The sequence below is a fragment of the Megalops cyprinoides genome, chromosome 3 (assembly GCF_013368585.1).
Source record: "Megalops cyprinoides isolate fMegCyp1 chromosome 3, fMegCyp1.pri, whole genome shotgun sequence".
Lineage (NCBI taxonomy): Eukaryota > Metazoa > Chordata > Actinopteri > Elopiformes > Megalopidae > Megalops > Megalops cyprinoides.
Genome location: NC_050585.1, coordinates 5,058,518 through 5,082,248, shown reverse-complemented (window position 1 = coordinate 5,082,248; position 23,731 = coordinate 5,058,518). Strand labels below are relative to the sequence as shown.

Below are 23,731 nucleotides of genomic sequence, written 5' to 3'. Positions count from 1 at the left end.
GGAGGGTTTGACAAACTCAAAATACCCCGGTTCTAGTGGAGAAACAAAACTTTACTGCAATCATTGAAATCCACAACTCCTGCTGTGCTCCGCTGCACCAGTTCTCTGCTGTAGTTTAAAGGTTCATTTTTGCACGGGTTCTGTGGGGTGTCGGCCGCGGGGGAGAATGGCAGTGGCACCAGGGTGGAGTGCCCCTGGTCGAATCTGAACGTGCTTTGTTTCCATGGCAATGGGTATGCATTGGGGGGGGGGGGCTTGTCCTCTTCCTCCTGCTCCTCCTCCTCCTCTCCCGTCACTCCAGGCCCTCGCCGTGATCCAGGGCCAGGTCCCTCACACCTGGACCGTGCAGCCGCCTCCCTCTCTCGCCCCTCCCCTCCTCCTCCTCCTCTTCCTCCTCCATCCCCTCCTCCTCTTCCTCCTCCTCCTCCTCCTCCTCTTCCTCTTCCTCCTCTGTGCCGTCCATGGAGTCCTCCGCTCCCCCCAGCATGGCCTGCTGCATGGCCAGAGTGGCTGAGTCCGAGGACAGCGGCTGAAGGCTGTCCATCGCCAGGGAGCCTGGGGGACAGACGTGACAGAAGGGCAGAGATGGGTCAGGCCCAGCCTGGCACACACAGCTACAGACAACACAAAGTGCCACAGCACCCCCACCAGATCAGTGCGTATGAGACGGGGCGGCGCAGTTTCATCAGAGCGACTGGGATTAGGTGCAACTTTAACTGGGAAACAGAAACTGGAAACTGGGAGCGGTAGTAATCAGAGAATGGGTGAGATGGTAATTGGAGACTGGGAGAGATAGTAAGTGAAAACAAGAAGAGACAATAACTGAAAACTGGGAGTGACAATGACTGAGAACTGGGAGAGACAGTAACTGGAGACTGGGAGAGATAGTAAGTGAAAACTGGGAGAGACAATAACTGAAAACTGGGAGTGACAGTAACTGGAGACTGGGAGTGACAATAACTGAGAACTGGGAGAGAGAGTAACTGAAAACTGGGAGTGACAATAACTGGAGACTGGGAGAGAGAGTAAGTGAAAACTGGGAGAGACAATAACTGAAAACTGGGAGTGACAATAACTGGAGACTGGGAGAGACAGTAACTGGAGACTGGGAGTGACAATAACTGAGAACTGGGAGAGAGAGTAACTGGAGACTGGGAGAGACAGTAACTGGAGACTGGGAGTGACAATAACTGAGAACTGGGAGAGAGAGTAACTGGAGACTGGGAGAGACAGTAACTGGAGACTGGGAGTGACAATAACAGAGAACTGGGAGAGAGAGTAACTGGAGACTGGGAGAGACTGGGAGAGACAGTAACTGGAGACTGGGAGTGACGGTAACTGGAGACTGGGAGTGACAATAACTGAGAACTGGGAGAGACAATAACAGAGAACTGGGAGTGACAGTAACATGGAGCAAAATGGAACTAAAGGCTGTAAGTATAGGAGGTGACTGACTGTCAGAATTGTTGGTGGAGTGGGCTCCATGTGTCTGAAGGACACCGGCCACAATGGAGTCGGGCCAGAAGCGCTGGGTTGGACGGTGCTGAGACTTCATCTTCTTAGCCTTGGGAGCTGGATCAGGGTTACTGGCATCTAACATGGGCTGGAGGATTCGCCTGCGGGCGTTAATGAACCTACAGAGAGAAAAGGAAGGAACATGGTAGAGAGAGAGAGAGAGAAAGATGAGGAAAGAGGGCAGAGAGAGAAAAGTATGATAAAGACAGGCAGAGAAAGAAAGAAAGATGAGAAAGGGAGGCGGAGTGAGGAGAAAGAAAAATAGAGTGGAGAGGAAGGGAGGGAAGCAAGAACATGAGGAAAAAATAGAGCAGAGAGAGGGGGAGGGAGAGAGGGAGGAGGAGGAAGGAGAAAGAGAAATTAGGAGGAGAGAGCAAGAGAGAGGGAGGGGGAGAGAGAGAACAGGAGATAGGAAGAGTGAAAAAGAAGGAGAGAGAGAAGAAGAAAGATTCTCACGCACACTCTTACACCCCTTTCGTCAGTTAGACACCCAGCATACTTTCACACCAGAGTTCGCTATCAAACACTTTAGAGGCTGTACAATTTGAGATTTCAGGGCAGCCAAGAAATGACCAGACAAAAGCGTCACTTACACAGCATGAGTAAATGTCAGAGCACTTATCTAACCAGTAGGTGGAGCCAAACTGCTATGAATGCAATACTGGTTATAAAAAAGGACTTCACAGGTAAGCAAAAAATACAACAGCAAAAGCAACAATCATACTTGTGCTTGTCTGGGATAATTTTAAAAATCCTTCTTCACATAAAATAAGTATCTCCCTTCAGCTTTTAACTGAGGTCCATATACGTTTTTTTGAGTGATACCTACCAGTTGTTGACCTGTAGTAGAGTGAGATTCGTTTGAGCCGCAATCTGCCTCTTCTCGTCCTCCGTGGGGTAAGGATGCTGACGATGAATGAGGTTTGGAGAGGAAAACATATTTTTGAAAAACTCCTCCAGCAGCCTGCAAATCAGCCCTGCTGTCAGGGTAAGGCGGAGGCCTCAGTCTTTACTAAACCTAAATAAGTAAGTAAATATCCAGCTGTAAAAATGCCTAACATGAAAAAAAACTAACCTTTGTAAGCCACTCTGGATAAGAGCATCTGCTAAATGACAATATTGTAATGCAATGTAACATAACACAGCACAAAATGCAGCTGGTCTTAAAATGCAACTGTGTCACCTAAGATGAACTGAGTAAACTGGGTTAACTAAAGGGCTGAGAAACCTCAACTTGAAACACCAAACTTAAACACCACCCTTTTCACAACATTGATAAGTTAAACTCCACTGCACGTGTTATATTTGGGGCTATTTTAAAAAAAATGGCAAAGACCGTGGTGTCCTGGTGCGCAGTTGGAGAAGCTGGTCCAAATCCCCAGATGGACCAAACTCAACACCTACGAGCGTCCCCACCCACACCCCCCCACATCACTTCTGTCGCCTCACCATGAGGTGCTGGAACAGCCAGGAGCGCATGATGTTGGTGGCGTGCTTCGGAAGGACGCCCCTCTTGTTTTTCGACTTCTTGTCATCATTGTCCAGGAGAGAGGAGAGGTCCAGGTTTACCTGGGAGCAGAGGAGGGAAAAAAGGCATTAGCGTTGCCACGGTGACAACGGAGTGCAAGGTGGGCTCCATTTCTCTGGTGACGAGGCCCTACATCACCATAGCAACACATCCTTCTTCCTGTGTTGATACTAACATTTGAAAGTGTACAGTAATGCAGGCCTGTGGCCTTTCTATATTCAAAACAGATGGTGACAGTATGACTTAACAGTCCTTCCTAAGTAATTATTTTATTCAGTTCGCTGACACTCTAAAAAGACGACTTTTAAACTAAATGAAATTACATCTGGAGTGTGAGGAACGCTTTGCAGGACTCTGTCCAGGGACTGCTGTTTGCAGCACACAAGGACTTGTCACCTTTCTGCCTTAATTCCAACACAGCAGGAAACCACTTCAACAGTACCGTCCATACCGGCACAAGCAGCTCACATCAAGTCTGTTTTTAAAGCCATATGATCATACACCATTTTGGATTTGCATGCCATTGCGTATTTCCCAAAGATAATAACAGCGTCACGGAACACCATCGTATCTTTCTGTGACAATATTAGGTGTGAGTTCAAAGTGACGATCATGGCAGAGATAACTTGCTTCCTAATTGGAGGTATTTGTCCTTTGTCGATAAATCAGAAACAATTTCTGTATACAGGACGTGTGCTGAGAGAAGTATTTTATGTAAGAGGAAAAAAATCATACATTTTTAATAATCCATCTGTGACTACAACAACACACATCGTTTGAAGACTGAAAATATGGCAGCTTCTGAAAAAACAGCGAATGTTCCAAGCACATTCTGAAAGGGGGAAAATAAGTCGTAAATAAATAAATAAAATTCAATTTTAAGAATAAATGCAATTAATTTCATGCAGACACTGGTGAGGCAAGTTCTGAAAGAGGGCTCCCTGCTGATTGTAAAATAAATAAATAATAATCACACATAAAAACAGCCCTCATTACCATTGCAGCTGGGTGTCACGTGGAAATCCCTCCCCCCACCTCCCTCAGCCCTGGGAATGCGTGTTCCAGGAAGCAGGCTGAATTAATTGGCAGCACAGAGCCGGGGTATCATTACCAGGCGCTTGTCAGGGACGTAGCTGCAGGCTGTGCTCTATTCCCAGCCCACGTGTAGAGCGCAGTCCTGGCTGGGTCCTGGGTATTCGCTGAGGCCACTGCTGTCTGTCAAACACGGGATTACTTGCCCGACATTGTGACTGCTTCATCTATGACAGCCTCCGCTTCTCGCAACTGTTGCCCTGGTCTGAGCCGGGGCCCTGCCCACTGCCATGGGACACGCTCTCTGCTGGCCTTGCCTCTGTCACTGTTCATTAGCCTCACCCTTGTGCTGAACAGGGGCATAGCCTTCTTCAGCAACAAAAGCTACGCTTGATGTCTCCAAGCGGCTCCTCTCTGTGTGTCTCAGGGCAAAGCTGGTCTCTCACCTGTGCATTTTGGATCTGGATGGTCCCTTGGGGCAAAGCCTGAGTTAACACCTGTCCCTGTGACGTCACCATGGTAACCGGCTGATACAACGTCCCACCTGGACGACAGAACAGTACAATCACAAAGGAGTCTGGGTACATTTCTGCGAGTGTGAAATCCAGCAGATATAAATAGGCTCTCCTATTTCCTAAGTAATCTAATGGAACTAATCACACAATTTTGGCAGCCATATGGACACTAATCAACATTTCATAAGCCAGGTCCAGGCCATATTTTGTTGATAACAGAAGCACTTAAGTACTTGATTGGAGTACTGTAATATATATGCTTTTGTACCCAAATGGTCTGGTTCTGAGAGTGATAGTCCTCTAAAACAAGCTCCTCTAAAAGCTGCTTGCTTTAGACGGCATACCAAATGTCACCACTACTCCACAGCACTCCATAACCCCATTTTAAAGAGAGACAGCCTACCTGATACCACTTGTGAGTTGATGGTGGTCATGGCGACATTGCCTTGCTGCAGGGTGCCGGCTGGGACCACAATGCCTGAGGGGTTGACAGAGCTGGAGACTGCTGTCATGGACGGGGTGGAGCTCTGCAGGACGTCCTGGAGGGAGCACAGAGAGGGAGGGCAAAACACCTCCTTAGACCCCAGTGTGCTGTACCTGAGGGACAAGTGAAGAAGCTCCCAGAATGCCTCATGCTGAAAACACCCTTCATAAACAACACTCCCATCACAGGATTACTGTCTGCACACTAGCAGAAATGCTGAACACTAGAAAATAGACCGACCTAAAATGAACTTGTACGAACAGAATCACCCACAACAATATGTCATTAGCTCTAGTTTGCTGAGGGCTGTCTCAGCAGAGGAGAGTTACTGAGCTTCTCTTGACTGTAACAGACCTGACACCTGGTGGCCAAAAGCAATTACTCCCTGAATCTGTTCTATGGAGGTGCAGTTTTGAGTTCCAGATGTTACCAAATCCCAGCTAATCACGGCCGCCAAAAAAGACTGGTACACTGACCCTTCGATTCTATGATTTAACCAAACAGGCTTACATGTTACATGGTTAGGGTCCAGCTAATTTTTGTTGTTCCAGCTAAAGCTTGGTGCTAGACACTCAATGGATAGGAGAAAGGAAAGAGGGAGAGAGGAAAGAGGCCAGTCAGAGGAGAGGAGATGAGAGCAGACACTCAGAGCAGGTTGTCCTCCCACCTGCGCTCACCTTTGGAGTGACCCACGCATCACGGCTGTAAACCCACTCTGATTATCAGCTCTCCGTCAGCTCGCGGGAGCCTCGAGAAAGATGGGAAATAAAGTCTCCCTGTGCACGGACACCGGGCAGGATTTCCATCTCATTAACTTCCCCCTCGTTATTTTCCGGAAAATTACTTATTAAAAATTAAATGTGTACCTCAACATGCCAGGGCACCAAAACTCATCAGCCGGCCTCCATTTTCTCTCTCACCCCCCTCCCCATCCTTCTCTCCCTTCTATGAAAGGCAAAGTCTCTCTCTCGCTCTCTCTCTCTCTTTCCTTCTTTCTCTCCTCTCCTCACTCCCCTCCGATATTATTATTTTTGTAACTTCATGCATTTATCATACACTGCCAAACAGATGTGCCTGGTCACCATGGAAATGTACTGCAATTTGGGGGTAAGGGGAAAGATTCACAAGGTTGTCAGTCAGTCCGTCAGTTCTGTCTGTCTGAATGTACACAAAGAACATTAGCTTTGCTTGTTCAAAACCCCGCCCTTTATTTCTTCTGACCTACCAGAGAGCCTTTAAGAGTCTGGACTGTTGAGGAGGTGGGGTCAAAGAGCAGCTAGGATGTTCATAAGACAAGAGAAAAGAGACAACAAACAAATAACTGACTCCACATGCCTCTGTCTGACTCAACAGGGAATAACTCAACAGTGTACGCATCACAGATGTGTGCGCTCACCTTAACAGTGCATACCATATCCAAAAGACATGAGGAGCAGCAGGTTACAGTCTCTCAGCAAGGCCTGGTGCTCTAACCAATTACAATATCGGTGGCTATTGCGCTACATTGACAGCTGCCATATACAGGTGAAGCTGTGCAGGTATGGAGGTATAAGAATTTTATGGTAAGAGAGACAACACCAATATTCAACAGATACTGAAATTCACCTCAAGCAAGGCGCTGCCTCACCTGCTGTAGGCCGAGGGAGGTGTGCGTGGGGGAGTAGGGGCCGCCCAGGTCGTTCCTCAGCAGGTTGTCGCTGTGCATCTTGGTCTTGAGGCAGGTGATGTAGCGGTTGCAAAAGTCCTTGCAGAGCTCATTGACCTTCTCCAACTCCAGCAAGTGGATCCGCAAGACCTGGATGGCCTTCACCATCTGAGGAGACAGTGGGGCGCTAGTGTCTCTGCCTGTGATTCTTCACAAGGGGCTATCAAGAGAGCATACCATCAGCACTATACCTAGGAACCTCAGAGACAGCTAACCCATACTATTCCCTGAATCTCTCTCAGGATTTAGTCATCCAAAACATGGTTTGGGTGTGCTTAATGTTTTGCTTAATAGATGGTAATGTGGGATGTAACAGTCTCAGCCTTAAGTATTTATGGAGTCCAGTAGATAATATTCTCATTGACATGGGACAGCCAGGCACAGCAAGCTTTATTAAATGAAAGAAGAATGGCATCTTTTCATCATTTACCAATCTATAGACAATTTCTTTGCACTGCCTCTCTCAATCTAAAATGCAACTTAATTCAAATAAAATAAACGGTTGCCTCTGTGTCACTCATTGTCTCTCAGACTGTGGCAGTAATACAACTGTGACACCAGCATTGCACATTTCTCTTGTCTCCAAGAAGGACTGGAAGTTTTTTTTTATGTCTGAGAGGCTTATGAACAGTGGACAGATCGTATTTATTTTGGGAAAATAACTCTGTTATGTCTTAGTATACATTTCACATGTGGTTAGGAAATGCAATTCTGTCTCTACCACTTGGACTTGGCAGTGTGGGGCCAGCCAGTCCTCACTGGGCAACCATGTCTGCCAGTGTCGGCTGGTCTCTACGACTGGACCGCGCTCACTGACTCTGTACTTTGTTGTATTTTTTTAACTTTCACTGCTGTCAAATAGTCTGCCACATTGTATTCTCCTTTCTGGGCCAGACAGCTCTTTATTTTACGTTGTGCTTTTGTGTGGGCATTCCAACAGACTATGTCATTTACTTTGTGTTAAACTGTATTGGGATGTATGGTCCTGTGTCTGCATGGTGTTAGAGGCGGTGAAGTAAGCTTCAGGACAATGACAAGCGTGGGAGTCACCCACATTATTTTACAAAATGTAATTGGTCCTTTCTGGATTTTCATAATGACTATCACATTAAATCTGCCCTGTGTACATTGTATGGACTCTGTACTTGTGGGATGCTTATACAAAACCCTGTTTGCAGGGTTACAATTGAGAGTTTACCCACAAGTAGCCCAAGTACAATCTTGCTTTGTAAGCACACCTATCTGTCTGTCAGTCTGTCTGTATCTCTCGCTCTCTTTTTTTCTCTCTCTTTCTCTGTACCCGGTATCATTTCTCCAGTATGCATATCATTTTTTAAGTATGCATACAATTTTTATGTTTCTTATGTTTATCTTGAGACATCAGCCTTTCACGCCTCGCTCATGCACTTTCCCATTCACACACGTGCATGTATTATTTCTCGTTATCTGTACGTGGGCCGGAACAGGTTGTTTCTGACATTCCCCCTCTGAAGTGTCTCTGATCCTGACCCTTCACTCGGGGCGGTGCTGTGACATTCTGGCGGGATTTGAGCCCGGCGAAGGCCGAGTGCTTCTAATCAGCGGCTCCCTTTTGAGCCGACCCTCTGCTTTCGCCCACGGAGCGCTCTCAAAGTCAGCCCTCAAGGGCACCAGAATGGGCGGAAAACTGCTTCGCCAAGGAGGGGATAAATCTGCCAATTACTGCAGCTCATTTAATCAGGGCCCCGTGCCATCTCTCTCCAGCGCCCAGGCGCACAGTATATCTGTCCTGGCCAAGAGTTACGGTGCACGGAGGCTGCCCGTGACCACCGCCTCGTAAAGCACACAGATGCAGAGTTAATTGACTGCTCACCACTTGTCGGCCGAGCGCCCCCATAATGATGAACGCTGACCTTTTTTTTTTCACTCCCTCCCCTAATTTCTAATTACAGCTAGCTGTCACGCAGTGAGGAGGGCTTGGGGAGAGGGGTACGCGAGGGGCAGAAGAAGGGAAAGAAAGAGAGCATGTGGCCCTGCTCCTTAATGATGGCTAATGCGTCTGGCCTTCTGGTCTCCTTTACGCCAGAGTTCCTTGCTGATGTTCAGTGGGCTCAGAGCACCCTGGGGGTCAGTTAGGGAGTTCTGCGCCGGAGCGGCCAAGGAGCTTGGTTTGGCAAGGAGCCGTGGTGGTCCCCACCTCCACCAGCAGGGGGGGGTGTGAACCGAGCCACTGGGCAAAACGGAAGGAAGGACTGACCAGGTTGTCCAGCTCGGGGTCCTCACTGAAGAAAGGCTTGTGGTCCTGCTCCTGCTGGTGGACGAAGTTCTCGATGTCGACGTCAAAGCTGGCGGAGGTGATGCACTCCGAGCCCTGCGTGGCCTGCTCGCACTTCTCAAATAGCAGGGCGAGCAGCGGGAAGAGGGGGTGTCTGGGGGGGGGGTGACAAAAGAGGAAAGCTCAGCCTGCCGAACACTGATCCACTCATCTCAGTAGGACTCTGGATGCCTACCTACCTGGCCATCTCCTGCCCTTTCCACTGTAATCCTGTAATCGTTGAAGAGTGACATGACTACCATTTCAAACAACAATGTGAGTATTCACCTCCATCAGTGGAGAACACACGAAGTCCCACCATAAATAGCCCTTTTCCTTCCAATCTCTGTCCATTTTGGGGGTTGTGTGTGGATGGGGGGGGGGGATGTGGGGGGAGGAGGAGGTAGTGTGCGTAGCATACGGGAACCCTGGGATTCAGCAAGCGGGCCCCAGCCTGGCTGTAACCCATCGCTCTCATTTGCAGCCTTTAATAGCCCGGTATATTAGACTCTAATCTGCCTGATCCCAATTTAATGCGGCTCCCTTCAGGGCGCGTGAGAGGAATACTAAACAGGCGGGCTGTGAGGAGCTCCGATCTGCAGTCCCTTCGGATTCCGGAGTCCTGGGGCTGAGTGAGACTCCCGCTCCTCCTCGTCAGCGCCCCCACCAGGAGACGGGAAGCCACTGCGGCTGCCTGCCCGCCCAGGCTCTGAATCACTGCCGTGACATGCCTGCTATAGATTATGACCTCTCTGTGGTTTTCACTGCGTTCATTTAGCAGCCTAACTACGGATCATAAAATGAAAAACTGCTTTCGCGTAAAGCCGAAAACAAACTCATACAGCATTTTAGCAGCAATTAAAAAAAGAATAAAGCATTTCTGAGAGTTAATCATAAACTGAAACTTGATATAAGCCTTAATTCCAGCTGCCCGAGGCTGCCCTGTGTGTGTGCTGAGCGATATTTGGAGTCTCCAGCTCTGGGACGGTTATTTGCTCCTCATAACGAGGCCTGGACTCTTGCAGGGTCATATTTTTGCAGCAGCGCTGGGTACACAGCAGCCGGCAGTCTGGCGGGCCGGCGTCATGGAGACACAACACAGCCGCACTTCTGGGATTCACGGGCCTCATCAGAGGGTAAACACCGCCGTTATTGGGCCCCCCGTACCCGCGCCCACACGGAGGCGTGAAAATACACAAAATCTAAAAGCAATAAACAACGCGCCCCAGCCAAGGGAGAAGTGCATCTCTGTGGATAAAAAGTAAGAAAACAAAAAAGACAATTCATTGCTTTCATTTGTATTGGTGAGGGATCGGATAAAACGTAGATTTTACCCAGCCACGATATCTAAAACCAACTGATTTTAAAACATTTTAACATAACCCAAACAACGGGTAGCGTGTTGCCTGTTTGAACCTGGAATTCACACCTTCTCCTGTCTCGAAATGTGACACAGATATTCATTTGGGCATGAGGAGAAGGGGCCGCGCAGCATTCACAGCGACGTATGGCTGAAGGACTTGCTTCATATCCTCCAGCCTCCCTCTCCTTCCCCAGCACCGCGACCTTCTCCGAAACTTTAAATCCTCACCGTTTTTTTTACAGACGGATAAGAGCCTGAATGCAGCCACCAAGGGCGAAGCTAATCTGTTAACCTTTGAAAATGCGCTGCCCGAACCGTTGAAAATGAAAAGCTTAACGCTGTTTATTCCCGACCTCAGCGAATGGACTCCGTCTTTGCTTCATGAGGATGGCTAGACTGGGCTTAGAGGTTCGGATGGGAAGTGCCGTGGACAGAAACTTCCAGTCCACTGTGCACGGTTTTTAGCTGCAGTATAGGGCAGTTACTGTAGATTCTAAGTACACGGAATGCAGCAAATGCCTACATATTAAAATGTGTTCTTATTTGCCCTATTTTCATAAGAACAGCTATGACCGTGGTTTCTCATATCAAGCACATATTTATGTCTGTAGCAGGCAGTCTAACATTATATGTTATAGCGTCTCAGACAAAAATAGAAAAGGAAAATAAATTTAAAAAATTTTTATTGTGCCATCATCCTGTCCCTCAACACAAATAAATATACAATGGCATTCAGTGAGGGAATCTGATAGTTTTCTATTGTGCACCACTGAAATATTTCTCAGATGTTAAGGACCTTCTGATGTAAGGGCACTAGAAAAAAAAATAAATGAAGAGAGCAGGTTTTGATATTCAACTAAAATGCTCAACCACAACAAAATGCTTCCCAACCAAATCAGCAATATTTGTGATCAAGTTTTTAAGAAGATATACTTTTGTTTCTGGTGTAGATGGGCACATCTGCTGATCCACTATGAAAAAGTAGAAGTGAATGAATAGTCAAATTGAACTCCCATTGCTGAAAAGTACAAGCTGGTGCTTTAGTGCCCCTAGTGGTGAGAGGAGGAACTGGGAATATCTGCACTGCGGAGGACTGGAACGACTGACTGGGGGGTCATTAAAGACCCCATAAAGTGAGATTTACAGGCCAAGGAGGGAGCTGAGAGGCGGCCCACAGATATTCCTATCCTGGAGAGCACAAAATAACACTTCTCCATGAATCAGAGTAAGAGGAATGGAAATGCCCTCTATCTCTTAAGAGAAATGCAATGGGTAAAACTAGGATGAAGTGCTAAATCAAGGCATTTTTATCTTTTTTTTTTCTCCTCACAAGCCCAGATGTTTTATACAGTTCGAGCAAGCATCGCAAATTCGCTGGCTGCCCGGCAATGTGAGGAAAACAGAGTTCTGCCCATCTTTATGCGTCTGTCAAAGGAAAAGCTGCTCCACACTGTACGGTTTTTGACAGCCCACACAGCGAGTTTGGGGGGGGGGGGGGGGGGGCTAGGAAGCAGTACGCGTGTGTTTGCACCTCCTAATCCAGCCCGCTACATGCCTGCTCCGTTTATTAGAACCTGCTTTTCTGTGACCCCTGCCGCGCTACCCCTGGCGCTGGCTTTCCCCCCCAGGCTACATGTTGGGAGCTTGCCCCTCACAGAGAGAGCGCACAACCACGAATCACGCTTCCGGCGAGGCCTGTCGCTGCATCACAATGAGCCCTCTCTTTTGATTCACTCACTTATAGTGTATGTGTGTGTGTCTGTGTGTGTGTGCGTGCGCTACTTTGTTACATCTGCATGCTTCAAGCCCAGGCGCCGCCGAGTCCAAAACATTTTGTCCGGCCACTTTGATTTCATTACTATGTGGAACCTTGAGCGATCCTGGCCAATCACATGGAGGATTTGCACATTTCAGCACCTTGGCTTGGGGGGACGACGACAGGATCTGATGACTTGCTTTTATTTGGTGTCTTTGACGCAAAAAATGTAAGGAGTTTACAGCCCGCTTCATCCACCGCAGTGTGCTCACCTGGTCTCCGACTGCATTCGGGCTCTCAGTTTTCTGCCTCATCCAAACACCCGCCCTTTCATTCTATAGCTTTTATTATGTTTATGTAATCATCTTTGCCTTCCTGGTATGTCAAAACTTTCACAAACACCATGTTAAGGTATTGTGCATTTTGTCTCTTTTCATCCAGCCCCTGATGTGAGCAACAGTAGATTTTGGTGTCAGTTTCAGATGTTAATTTCATTTGAAAATGTGATTTTCATACAAAAAAGACCATACATATTGCTAGTTCAAATTATCAGCATGTTCTTGACCTGTTCACTAAATGACCATTTAGGTAAACCATCGGTGTTGACAGCCAGGAAAAAGCATTTACTTAAATGAATGACTTAAGCAATGATTCCGTGTTTTGACTTCAGGTCAAAGTCTTCTTTAAAATGACAAAAAGAAAACACAATATGTCCTTTCTCCAAAATGACAGAGAACTACAGTCATTTCATGAGAGTTCATGACTGTATTGAAGGGGTTTTATGTATGTGACAAACTGACAAACAGAATAAACACACAAATCATACTATATCACCAAGGGCCATTTACCACTGACATTTTGACAAACATGATCCTTAAACTAATAATGCCTTTTAAAAGAGTGGCAAGCAACATATCCTCCAAGAATGAGAGCCATTTGGAAGTGGGGATGGAATTACCAGAAGAGTTTCACAGCGGCAAACGTACACAGAGTTTATGGTGCATCACGGAGGCTCGCGTAGGCTGACTCTATCTCCCGTGCTCTGCCAAATTAAAAGTCCCCCCACAGTGCGTGATATGGGCTTGCAGCACCTCTGCTGTGTCTCTAAAGCTTTACTTTATGAATGCCCCCTGTGTCCAGCGTCATGGCACTGAATTCCAAGATCGACTGGAGCTCAATGACTGTCAGCATGCCTGTTCACTCTGAGTCCAAAATCCTGTCTCAATGCAAATATTCTGGTCCATCAGGGTTTCTGTTTCAGCAGTGAGCAGGGAGGAGAAATGAACACAATACTTTCAGTGATACTACTACTACTGCTACTCCTATTACTACTACTAATAATAATAATAATAACAATGATTGGCCACAAACAGAGAATAACATAAAAAATTAAAATATGGCACCTGAATCACGACCGACTGCAGCTGCAACTGTCTTTCTTAGGGCCGATAGATGTGTGTGAAGAGATCACAGACAGGGACAAGTTGCTTCGAGGGAACAGTCTGATTTACAATTCAAATTACTTGAAATGTCTGGCTTCATGCACACTTGGTTTATGGCACTTTGTTTGTGACTGAAATGCATTATCCGCTATACCCTACGAATGTCCCCTGTACCATTATACAGTACACAGTTCTTCAGGGGTACAGCACCAGTGATCATTTGTTTTAAACCTGCTCTGCCACCAGTGAGACATTTTGAATATGCAACGTATTCAAAATGATTCTCCTAAACAGTACTGTCTTCATCATAGCGAGAGGAAAAATAGACCCCCTACCTGCACTCTAATAAGACAAGATGAATTCAAGCATACTTTATTGGGAGTGCGGCACCTCGTTAGGGGTAATTACGGTACCATGCATTGATTCCGTTGTTAATAATTAAGCAACTAGGCTCAGAGAACAGAGGATACAACTCGGCACTAAGTCACAATCCTGGCAATTAGAAAAACAACTGGTGCAGGCATAATTGTTAAAGAGGATACAGGCGCCTCCTTTAAATCAAAGTGCTACGAGGACACAAAGTGCTGTTCTCAACACTTTCGAACTTCCCATCCTGGAATTGTGCAGAAAGAATAACACTGAGGCCCAGAGATGGAGTGCTACAGAGCCAAAAATTTCATAAAAATCCAAACTACAGCTGTAATCACACTGTCCATACGCACAGAACGTATGTCCCTTACTGAACCCGGCTAAGTGTGTCTTATTTGCTGAACGTCTGAATCAAATCTAAAGAAAGAAATCAGGAAAACCCTCCATGGATCGAAAAACGTGATCACGAATATGAGCTTCAACTTATCGCCTTTCTGAAGCAGCTGTGCCATGCAATCTGCTGCGGTTCATAGGCAACGGCCGACAGCGATCTCATTCACCTCTGGATATTTTGAGCACTTAAAGTGTGTCGCAAACTGTGAAAAAATACAGGCCAAAAAAAAACACCGAATTTTATCAAAAAGCCTCATTCTTGGTTTGGTTGCTCCTAACTGCAAAGAGGAGGCGCGCAGCCGCCCCGGGAAGAGGGAGCGGTCGTAGCAGGCGGAGCGGGTCTGGGCTGACGCTGTGCTTTTCACCGCCCGCAGGCACCCTTAGGCTGGCTGCGCACATCAAAGACGGCCCCGTATCTCAGAGGAGCGCAGAAATCCAGCCCCAGGCCTGGCGAGGCCTTCACAGCGCTTGCCTTGGGGGTGAGCCGAGCCACGGGATACGACAGGAGCGGGCGGGAGACATGGGTAATCGCACAAAGACAAGGAGGCGAAGGAAGACGAGTCGAGAACTGAGCGCGAGGTGTCAGCCAATTTGAAACCGCCGAGCCAAAACAGAGGACAAATTTTCATCTCTAGCTAGACCGAAAACAGAAAACGACATGATTTTGCACAGGTGAAACATTTTAAAACTTTTACAAGGTGTCTCTACAATCTTTATAGCTGTATTGAATTTGAATATTTTACTCATTTCATTTTTGGTCTGTTTTACAGATCATCCAGAGAATCTTACACACAGTAGCCTAGATTTTACACATTTCCCAAAAACACAGATGGATATATTTAGTCATGAAATTCATGGTAGGTGCTTTGCTCAGAGGTACAAGAGCTGTCTCTTGTCCAGGATTGGAACCTATGACCATGTCACTGCAAATTACTACTTTTCAAACTATTGAGGCTTAAAACACCAGCAAACCAAGCTCTCCAGTTATAGTCTGTGACTGATTTCAGTCAGTGAAAATCCAGCTACATCTGCTCATCGTTTTAGGACCATACATAATTCTGAAAAATACACTCACTGTTACGAAGGACGGGGGAAAGGTGGTGTGAAATAACAGGCGCACTCCTAATCTGCTGAAGCCGAGGAGTGTGGGATCGCAAGGCCCAGTGTGAAACGTGCAGAGAGGTCAAGTCTTTACCTGTAAACAGCACGCTTGTCAGACTCCAGCTGGGCCTGGGGGTCAAGGGTCACACTGACTGGAGTGGCCCCTGCAGCCGAGGATGCTGGGATGTGAACCGGCTGTGCCTTGGAGTTCTGTTGAGCGGTGCCCGTCATCTGGGTCAAGAAACCAAGAATGTAAAAAAAAACCGACTAAGGAATGCTACATGAAACCCATCTGAGATTGAACCAGCACCATGGAAATATGCAAAGGCTATCTGATGCATGTTGAACTTCACAGAAAACTGTCAAAGTAAACAGGCCTTTCTTTTCAGAACGGCCTCATCCACACTGTCTTCATACCGGAGATAGCATCCCATGTCCCCTCCTCTCCCCTGCTTCCTCTTTGCAGGAATGCCTTATCAGATTTCTTCCAAATTTTGCATGCTTCCTCTTTGCATCACTTTGAAGCCAGTAAGGATTAAGGTTCCTCATTCTTCCTGGAGGGGAGAGGTTACCCTACAGTGTGCAGTAATCAATTTTTTCTGTTATGCTTTTCAAAAAGAAAAAAAAAAAGCAGACGCTGAAAGCAATAGTTTTTCAGGAAATTACCAGGGTTGTCAGCAGAGGAGACCAGAAACAAGCATGACTCATACATGCTAATGTTGATTTGAGAATGTTGCAGATACTGCGCTCAATGAGAGCGCCACTCTATATGTAGGTTTACTGAAGCATTCTCTGCTCATGCACTCTGCAGATCAACCCAATCTGAGAGGGCAATACACATTCCACTGACATTCAGAGCTTACAGCCAGAACTTGGGCAGATACCACACTATAGTGTGATGCTCTAAAGTGCTTCATTATGGCTTACATACTCACTTCATCATATTGAAGGGTGTATATACAATAGGCGTCTGCTATTTTTTTAAATTATTAATGCATTTCAGTAACGGAGACAGTAATAATAAATAACTGTTACACCACATGAATTGCATAGCACATTGTGATACGGATGGTAAATGGATATGGATGGTAAACTGCAATGACAGGGCCCTGACTTGACACCGCAACTGGTCGTATGTGGACCTGAGCTCTGATTCCTGCTGCACAGCAATATCAGCTCTCACTCCGTGTTCGTGCTGTGTCTCTGGAAACGAGGCCCCTCCCCCCCCTGCTTTAGTCTGAGGAGGAAGCTTCAGGTCTTAATCCCAGCTCCAAATGAGAAGTAAATTAGCTTCTTCACACTTAACTAGCTCTGATCTGCACTTCCTGCTGCTCAAGAGTCCTCCCCCCCAGCACTAATCCCTGAGGCGGAAGGAGACGCTCACACAGACAGGGGGGAGGTGCTCCAGCAAACCTGCCTCACTTTGCATAGCTAGAAATGCAAGATAGCTGAGGAAATTGAAAGTGAAGCGCTGAGTGATACAGGCAAGGCAGCACTCTTCTGCTGCTGACGGCATACGTCACACTGTCTATCAAATGCAATTTCGTTGTGCTCGCACAATGACAATAAAGTTCTTCTTGATTCTTGAAACGTTTGAGGTGCAGAGGTGAACGTCCCGCTTTCAGACACAGAGCAAATCTTTGTTCAGGCACGTCTTAACTGAATTCAGTGCTTTAAGCAGTCAATGTCATCCTCAAAATTAAATGATTTTTTCCTTTAAAAAAAAAGATCAATACAATTCAGCAGTACAATTCATAGATCACTACAATTTTTATGCCTGTCATCCTTCAGACCTGAAGCAGTGAGGCCTCTTAGCTAGCAAGCAGTCACCTGTTGACTCTCCTGGTATGTTGGTGGAGGAACACTCTGAGTGGCCATCATTGTCAGTGCTGGTGCTGGGGACACATGTTGCATCATGGGACAGCTTCACATTGAGACCCTGGAGGGAAAAAAATAAAAAATCACAGAATGGTTTTATGCATGGTTTTACTACATTTGGTTTAGCAGTAATGCAATAACATACGAGCATAACTACAAAATATATTAGATAAGAGATGCAAATAGATGTGAAGCATTTCGCTTCCTCTTGTCATCCCACAAGCAACCCAAATTAACATTGTTTTTAAGTATTCTAATATGTCAAACACTTAACTGTAGCAAAATCAAATAAACATTTTGCAACAAAATCCACAAGAATATAACCTGAAGATGACGGATGTACAATAAACCAAAGTTTTGGCAATCATCTGCACCCTTCTACAGTGAAACAATAATAAGTGGGGTAGGACTGGAAACTGTCTAGACATTAATGTCATCCATTGTCCTGGACATAAAACACACCTAATGCAGTCAATGCAGGAAAACAAAGCATTGTGCATCTCTTCCCTGATTTTCAGGACCAGCCACCAGGGGATGCTGTGATTTAACAGTGCGTAAAAAGTTAGAGAAACTTAATACTATATTTCAGATGGCAAATCTCTAAAATTAAACATTTATATTACATACTTTATAGTATAAACATATGTATACTATTCATCAAGAACAGGCAACAGAATGCTGAAATCAAAAAGATAACTAAAATGTCCACATATTGGTTTCTTACTTTTCTTACTTTTGTAGAAGCAGTAAAAGTGATTGGAAAGTCAACATAAAAGTAAAAAAATAAAACATTAGATTTAACGCAATACAAAGCCCAGAAAAACTTTGGAGAGGCATGTTAACATAATGAAAGGTGTATGTATTCAGGCTAATGTAAGGGGTATTCTGTGAACACAGAATAGTATTGAAATACTGAATACTGTTTGTCAGATGAGGCTGAGGGCTGGAAATAACCAGACATATCAGTGGCAACGAAGTGTTGGAGGAACAAAAACAGCTCTCGACAGGTTAATGCAGCAGTTAAAGGGTGATTGGATGATTACACTGCAGAGCCAATCAGGAGCTCATTAAAACTGTTGTCATTCAGCTAATTGACATTCGGCAGAGCAGCACAGCAGCAGGCGGTCCCAGAGGGTCAAGCACCGCTGGGGGTGTCTGTGAATATAATAGGCCTGGAGACACTGTCCTGGGAGTTCAGGGGAGACAACACGGACAAATACTGTCTGCATGTACTTTACCCACTTACCGACCTGTCTGCATGTACTTTACCCTCTTACCAACCTGTCTGCACGTACTTTACCCTCTTACCGACCTGTCTGCATGTACTTTATCCACTTACCAACCTGTCTGCATGTACTTTATCCACTTACCAACCTGTCTGCACATCCTTTACCCACTTACCGACCTGTCTGCACATCCTTTACGCACTTACCAACCTGTCTGCATGTACTTTACCCTCTTACCAACCTGTCTGCATGTACTTTATCCACTTACCAACCTGTCTGCATGTACTTTATCCACTTACCGACCTGTCTGCACGTACTTTACCCACTTACCGACCTGTTTGCACGTACTTTACCCTCTTACCGACCTGTCTGCACGTACTTTACCCTCTTATCAACCTGTCCGCACGTACTTTATCCACTTTCCAACCTGTCTGTACATATTTCATCTACTTACTGACCTGTCTGGGCCCTATTTACCAAATTTGCATACTCTACCACTTATCAACATGTCTGTACATCCTTTATTCAATTACTAACCTTTCTCTGCATTATTTACCAATTTACTGAACCCGAATATGCATATTAAATGTATTTACAGACTTACTTGCATACTCTACCACTAGTATATGTCTGTGAATTCTTGTTGTGCTGCTTGTGCAAATATGCTATATAGTCATATAAACATCATATTCTAGTGCCAGTACATCAAAATGAAATGCATGGCCCAAAACATAAACCTAACCAGAATAAGAGGCTTTGTTTCTAACTATGACTTGTATACGAAGTGCATTTAAATACACCATGGACATCATGGAATTGAAAAGTTAGACCATTGTAATCACAATAATTCCACAATAATTTTCAATGAAGTAATGTAGATGAAATTAAAACATTTCAGTGTTCTCATTGAAAAACTTGGGAGCCCCATTTGATCTATAAGGACTATTTTATTGATTGTTTATTAATTCACTGAAAATGTTTGCCTTCTATGGGTTGGCAACCAGAGCTAAAAAAGAAAAATCTGAATTTGAATTCACTCTGAATTTGAATGGTGCCCTTTGCATACTGCAGCTCCCTCCCAGTAAACCTTACAAACCCAATCAAGGAGAGATCAGGAGCTCTGGACACTGCAGACCCACAGCACGGTCCAGTGAGTTGCTCTCGTTCAGTGCTCCATCCTGGCTTTGTTCTTGCTTACACAGGAGAGCCAACACCAGTGCAGCTGACCCTAATCCCACTGACCTTCACCTCTGACCTTTCACCCCTCTCTGTCATAGAGAGACAACAGACCCATGGAAACATGATCTGCAAGGTCTCTCTAAACTAGACTGAGCTAACCCTTTAAGCCATAAGTGATGGTGCACGTTTGGTCACCTATGAAAGACACATTGCTGCAAACTATGATCTTGGTCTGTGCTTGACACTCAGAAACACCCACTTTATGAAAGAATGTCATAAAGAAGTCACATGGCTGGATCTTCACTGAGTGTCATCTATAATGGTAGCTTTGGAGGAGGGGTCTTTGACCGTTCAGCTGACAGGGACAACATCTCCAAGCGACACAGACTGCTCATGCAGTCTGAGGCCAATGCCAAAATGGTGTTCCCAACGTGTGCAGGGAGAAAGAGACAGAGACGGAGAGAACGAAAGAATGAGAGACAGCGGGGGAGAGTGAGAGATCACGAGAGAGCAACCGGGTGAGCGAGAGACAAAGCGAGATGCCGAACACGAGAGCAAGTGAGCAATAGAGCGGCTACAAGCCAGCGCAGGACAGCAAACGCAGGAGAGAGAGAGAGAGAGAGAGGGAGGGAAAGAGCAACAGAACGAGATTAGGGTGCAACAGTGTGAGAGTGAGAAAGAAAAACAAAGAGTGCGGCGGAGAAAGATACACTGAGAACGAGGGAGGTTGAGGCTCGGAGTGATCCACGACTGGTGGGTCGAACACTAAGAGGACAAGAAGTGACACAGGAGAAGTTCCTCTGTCTCAGACAGGAGGTGTGCGTCGCCGCTGACCTCATCCCAGAGCTCAGCAACTTGACCGCGGAAAAGGTTGAGACCATCTAATAGACCAAAATCATGGTCTATTTTAGGATCACAACAAAACACACTATGGTAATCTTAGTGTCAACACCATGAGCACTTCTTCCAAATAGCTCCCATTCAACTTCAGGGAGATGTGTGGAAGATATTCAGAATTGTACAAAGTGAGGAGTTTGTGTATGTGACCTGTATCCTGATTACAGACAGAGGCTGCTTATTCCATATTGTTTTCAGTTAAAAGCCATCTTCAGTGTAATCGGTCTTCATTTTAATTGCAAATTTGGTGTGTGAGTTGGTAATTAAATGGAAAATTGCATATTAATTGATGAGACTAAGATAAGGTGATTCCAATTACTGTGCAGTATTTTAGGAGGCCTCTAAAGTCTTGCTTCCATGAGAAATGCTGTACCTAAAACCACAAGTGCCGTGCAGTTACGTGTTTTACATGTAACATCATAGGCATACCCACATACACACAAACACGCATCCAATGCGCAGAGATGGCAAAGATACAAAGATGGCGCTGCCGTGTTCGGTCGCCGTCGCGGCAGCTCCGGTCCGACTGTGCATTTGTTTGATTTTTGTCCTAGTTTTCGCAATTTCCAATACTGAGAGGCTCCATAGGAGCTTCTTCCCCCAGGCCATCAGAACACTAAATGCAGCTCATACTGGAGTCTAACTTCGTTTTGCACATTTTTCTATGTCTTGCACATTTTTCTATTGTGTTTGATATCTTCCTTAAGTTATTTCTTTTTATATTTTTAAAACATTATTTCTATTGTGAATTGTGATTGTGAGTAAATTATATTTTTTCTGTTTTGCACAGTCTGCCCTGCTGCTGACCATCATTTCACTGCACTGTTCTTTGCACCTTGGCATCTTTGACTTTTTGACTTTGAGACGGACAAAATACATACACGCACACACACTTAAAAACAGGCATATGGTCTGTACAAACACACATCCACACACAGAGACATTCATGCACACAGGCAAGCACCCCAACAAATACACACACACATAGACACACGCTTACAAATGCAAACACGTACAGTCTTTACAAAAAAACACATACATTCACACACACACACACCCCCACACACACTCACACATACACTCACACACATTCACTCACACACACACACACACACACACACACACACACACACACACACACTTGTACACGCAAACACAAAATCCACAGGCAGCAACAGCAATGCTGCTGGATAATCAGACCTGTAATATCCCTGCTCCCAATGGTCTCCCCTGCGAAGTAATGGCAGGACAGGCGGTGTGGCTATACATTTAAACACGCAGTGACAGATCCACTTTGTTTGCACAGATCCTATTCTCCGGCTTGTCACGGTGACCCAAGGAGTCATTTCTCTCTGCACTGTTAATATGCCTGCTTGAAGATAGACCAGACTGGAAATGGAAAGCACATGTACTTATCACCCCTAACACACTCTGCTAATCACTTCATTATATCAGTCCATTTTTGGATGAGAAAATTTGATTAAAAAAGCACTCATTTACCAAAGGACAGACCTAAGGTGCGCACGGCATTCAGAAACAGGGGGGCACGATGGACTGTGGTTTGATTTGATTAGAAAAACAATCAAGATCAGAGAGAACACTGCAGTGCTTTCACATTTACAGTCATGACAACATAGGAGTGGAGAAAGTATAAGCTACATTAGTATTTTAGGCAAGGTCAGCGTTATACACTGTGCACAGGGGAAGTCCAGGTATGTTACATATTCTAAGAAGAGGCAATTAAACCCACAAAATGCAATGAATTTTGCACCATCCTCAGCATCCAACAACACAGAGAAAAGGTCCCATGACATGCTTGTCTAAACCCAGGAATATCCTAACCATATTCAGAGACATACTGTAAGTTTTCTGTTTTTGATATTGGCAAAGGATAATAAAGGCTGCTGGAAAGACATCTGGAAATAGTACTTCACATCAGAGGGACATAGTGTTTATTGCATGTTGTTATGGTCTTGGAGTTAGCTGTACCCCAGTGACTTTTTCATTGATAATAACGGTTTCCAGTAACACACAAGGATAATGATCCCTGACATATAACTCTCTGTAAAAAAAAAGAGGCAATTTGCTCTGTGCAGTATGAAATTAAAGCACCCATTTGTTTTCTGTGGGGTTTGAGAGCACTGTGCGTTTTGGAAGAGGCTGGGCGGGGGAAGAGAGTGGTGACACGTTCTGCGGGCTTGCTGTGGGACGGGGACATGAAGCACCGCCATTAGGTTTTGGATTGATCTCGCACCTCACAGGTGTATCGCCCGACTCCTTCCTCTTGAAAGGCTAAACTCGCCATCGATAATTCCTAAGGCGACCTCTGACCGCAATCGTTAAGACGTCTGATAACGAGGGATAATTTATACAAGTGCCTGGGGGGATGAGGCTATTGATGGAGTGTAGAGGTAAACACTTATTTCTCCCATCTCCCTCCATCTCACTCCCTACCTCTGCTTCCCTTCCTCTCTACGTGTCGTTTGCTTCCTCCATCTCTGCCTCTCCACCCCTATCTCTTTCTGTTCCTCTCTCATACTTCTCAGCACACAAACTGCTGTCTCCAGTGGGAAAACACAGCTCCTTTCTGATCTGTGTTAGTCTATTTTTGTTCCCAAGGATTTGGACAAAGTTTTGTATCTCCATGAACATTCATCAACCAAGTTAATTACCACTGCCTTCAAGACAAAAGGAGAATTTCTTTCATCGTTTGCACAAACAACGAATGAAAGCATTTTGCCATCAAACGAACGGAGGCTGAAAGAATAAAACCTAAATAGATCTTTTCTTACATTTCTTTAAGCTATAGCAGTAAAAAAAGAAGAGATCCTATTGAAAATTTGAACAGCTTGTGTCTGGGGAGAGAAAAATGTGACCATATTTATGTATTGCAGCACATGCAAATAATCCATATGCTATCCATATTAAAATGACAGATTGGAAGACAGACAAAGGCGTCTGTTTTGGTAGAATATGAGACAAATATTCTGGGGCTCATTTATTGATAAAATGTCAGCATATCATACAGTGATACCCTGATGGTCAACTTGCTTAC

At 45.4% G+C, this 23,731-nt stretch overlaps 1 protein-coding gene across 3 annotated transcripts in view; it reads right to left on the bottom strand.

The window, feature by feature from the left end:
- Positions 1–248: 248 nt before the first annotated feature.
- pknox2 (pbx/knotted 1 homeobox 2) overlaps positions 249–23,731 on the bottom strand; it is a 64,145-nt gene continuing 40,662 nt past the window's right edge. For 2 of the 3 annotated variants that reach the window (XM_036525172.1, XM_036525173.1), the window contains exons 3-13: positions 17,327–17,435; positions 15,591–15,727; positions 9,016–9,187; positions 6,702–6,887; positions 6,300–6,350; positions 4,994–5,129; positions 4,522–4,619; positions 2,965–3,084; positions 2,345–2,421; positions 1,456–1,634; positions 249–555 (exon numbers count right to left, since the gene is read on the bottom strand). In XM_036525172.1, the coding sequence (XP_036381065.1) occupies positions 293–555; positions 1,456–1,634; positions 2,345–2,421; positions 2,965–3,084; positions 4,522–4,619; positions 4,994–5,129; positions 6,300–6,350; positions 6,702–6,887; positions 9,016–9,187; positions 15,591–15,727; positions 17,327–17,413 (1,506 nt within the window). In that variant the 5' untranslated portion in view covers positions 17,414–17,435 and the 3' untranslated portion in view covers positions 249–292. The remainder of the gene's footprint in view (positions 556–1,455; positions 1,635–2,344; positions 2,422–2,964; positions 3,085–4,521; positions 4,620–4,993; positions 5,130–6,299; positions 6,351–6,701; positions 6,888–9,015; positions 9,188–15,590; positions 15,728–17,326; positions 17,436–23,731) is intronic. The other variant, XM_036525174.1, reaches the window with a different exon arrangement.